General features: G+C 40.2%; 1 protein-coding gene across 1 annotated transcript in view; it reads left to right on the top strand.

Moving 5' to 3' along the window:
- Window positions 1-2192, top strand: part of ENTPD3 (ectonucleoside triphosphate diphosphohydrolase 3) — a 44745-nt gene extending 42553 nt beyond the window's left edge. The window contains exon 11 of the mRNA XM_011984305.1: window positions 846-2192. Within this exon, the coding sequence (XP_011839695.1) occupies window positions 846-1082 (237 nt within the window). The 3' untranslated portion in view covers window positions 1083-2192. The remainder of the gene's footprint in view (window positions 1-845) is intronic.
- Window positions 2193-3063: the final 871 nt, after the last annotated feature.

Here is a 3063-nt window from a genome sequence, read left to right as displayed (position 1 = left end):
ATATCATTTTTAAGGCAGGAAAGAAGAAAAAAATATATATATATATAAAAGCACTAATTGAAAATTTAAAAGTAAGATATTAGAAAGAAGTGTAAATATATTAATAATCACAATAATTATAAATGGACTAAACCTACCAGTTAAAAGACAGATGTCAGATTGAATTTTTAGAAATCAAGCAGGTGCCATTTATAAGAGAAACGTGATTCAAGCATAAAGACATGGAAAGATTGAAAGATAACTTTTTTAAATTATCAAACACTACCCAAAAGAAAGCTGGTGTAACTATTTAATATCTGGCAAAGCTGTCTTTAAGACAAAGAGCCTCATTCTAGACAGCAAGGGTTACAACATAATGATAAAATGTTCAATTCACTATGAAGATTGTAAAGGTGAAACATTTATACACCTAATAAAACACCCTAAGAACATGTAAAGCAAAAATGGATAGAACAACCAGAAGAAATTGACAGTCAGCTTCCCATTTGGGCTGATTTCCTATTCTTAGAAACTGGTCCTGGGATCAGCAAACCACTCATTAGCCTCTTTCTCTAGCCACAAACACTCTCGTGCTCCTGGACAACAGGAACACTTTCACTATTATTAACTCTGCCTTCTTCACTCTTGGCTATGACAAGATTGTGAGGATTTGTTCTTTTGACTATTTCTTCTGCAGTGCTGGAGGTGAGATTCCCCAAGTCTTTGTGGCTACAGTGTGGTGTCTTAACTTGGGCAAGTCCTTTGACCTCTTTGGGCCACAATTTCCCATGGGAGCTTTGTGAGGTTGATAGTGGTATGCCTCTGGTATGTAATTGTAGCCTTGAGCCTTGTCTTCTACTCCACAGGTGGGGAATAGCAGCATAGCCTGGTCTCTTGGCTACATGCTCAGCCTGACCAACCAGATCCCAGCTGAAAGCCCTCTGATCCGTCTGCCCATAGAACCACCTGTCTTTGTGGGCACCCTCGCTTTCTTCACAGCAGCAGCCTTGCTGTGTCTGGCATTTCTTGCGTACCTGTGTTCAGCATCCAGAAAAAAGAGGCACTCCGAGCATGCCTTTGACCAGGCAGTGGATTCTGACTGAGCCTTCAAAGCAGCTCCTGGAGTCCAGTGGCTGCTTAGAGTCAGCCTGAGTGATACCAGGCAACACAGGTAAAGTGACTGCCTTCCGGAAATACAACTAACTAAAATCAAACACCTAGGTCACGTGCCTCTCAAATACTGATTTCTGCCACAGTACCTCTTGGGGCGTCCCTTGGCTATTCTGTGCATATTGCTCTTCAGAGACCTCACTACCCATGTGCTGATCTATTGGGGAACAGAGAAGAGACAGGCCACCAAGATCAGGCTCTTTATTTTAAGTCCCCCAGAGGAAGAGTAAGTTGAGAGGGTATCAGCTTAATGTTGAAGAATTGACCTCAGGGCTCAGTTTCTATTTCCCTCCCTCAGTATTCTTCCTGGCAGGATACCCATTAAGCATTTGGCCCAATCAGATATCTCATTTTATAGTTTTTTTCCCATTGGTCTTTAACTAAGACTTTCTTGTAGCAATCTCATAAGCAGTGAACCCCCTCAGATCAGTAGAATATAGTATCTGGGGGAGAAGACTTATTTCCCTCAGGGCAGTGGCCACAGCCAGGCTTCTGTCATACAGGTGGATCCCGAAGCACAGAAACATAAAAACGGTCTCCCAGAAAAATATAGGCCATTCTCCAAGTGGAATTCCCACTTAGGGCTCTGGTCACTAGATTGCAACCTTTGTGTTTGTCATCATCCTCATCTCACCACTGTATTGCTATGCCCTCCCATAAAAACACATTTATCCCGAGCAAGATTGTTGCATTCCAGATTTTACTGCCTTTGCTAGGCTTTTGTTTAGCAAAGGGCTGCCTTTCCATTGTTATCATGGTGTATATATTTTTGTCACCATTCCCACAGTATACTTGATGTTGTCATAGAACATCCTACTTTATGATTTACTAGGCAATTACTTTCCTAGATCATAGACCTCTCTGCGTAGTAGTCATAGGTCTTGACTTTGGGGAAAGAAAAGGAAGCTGCAGGAATATTTATCTCCAAAGTCGAATGAGAAAGAACTCCAGCAAATCCAATGGCTACAAAGTAAAAATCAGCATTATTTCATATTGCTGTTTCTTAGCTGAATATGGAATAAAGAACTATTATTTTATTTTGACTTGCAGTGGGTGTGTGTGTGTTAACTTACATATGGTACTCTTCCTCCTAAGGACTCTAGGTGATATTTATGAGAGAAAATTTTTTCCCTAGTGAATTAAGAAACCCATTCATTAATATCACCTTTATTCCAGAGAGTTCAAAGTGCTTTTACTTTGATAAACCTTTGACTGCTTGAGATTATTGAGTCAAGCACTTCTGTACCTTATTTGAAATTCTAAGCCTCTGTGAGGCCACAACCTGACACTCAAATCTTATTTCTCATCCAGAATGGCTACTCCTATCCCAAACTGTACCTTTGTTCACACCATCTCTCTACTATATTGCTAGATCATCCTCCCATCCTCCCACCAATACATGATTGAGAAGCAATCATGTATATTTGATTGAGAAGCAATCATGTATATTTCTCAAGATCCAGTTCCTTCCTGTAAGTCTTCCACAAAGCTTTCCTTGCATACACATACTATGCTGTATCTCCTGGACCACTTTTTCAAAACCAGCCACATAAGTCCTCATATTGTCATTTATCTTGGTGTATGTGTACAGCTTATTTCTAAAAGAGACAGTAGGCTTCTTAAGGGCAAAGCCTATTGTGCATCACTCCTCATTCATTCAACAGACATCTAAAAACACCTATTATGGCTGATGCCTTTTAGGTGTGATCTTGGATTTGGACATATGATATGAACATAGTATTTACTCATATTTGTTGATTGAGGTTGTTTCCATGAGTGAATAAGAATGGGCAATAAACCACAGAGATAGCGGGGAAAAAACAGCATCCAAATCACCAAGAGTTTGCAAGAAAAAAAAACTTGTCTGTGCAAGAAAGAGAGTCAAAGCTCCAAGAAGGCAAGTCCTAGTCAACA

The sequence above is a fragment of the Mandrillus leucophaeus genome, unplaced genomic scaffold (genome assembly GCF_000951045.1).
Source record: "Mandrillus leucophaeus isolate KB7577 unplaced genomic scaffold, Mleu.le_1.0 Scaffold265, whole genome shotgun sequence".
Classification (NCBI taxonomy): Eukaryota; Metazoa; Chordata; class Mammalia; order Primates; family Cercopithecidae; genus Mandrillus; species Mandrillus leucophaeus.
This window is presented reverse-complemented; position numbering and strand designations above follow the sequence as displayed.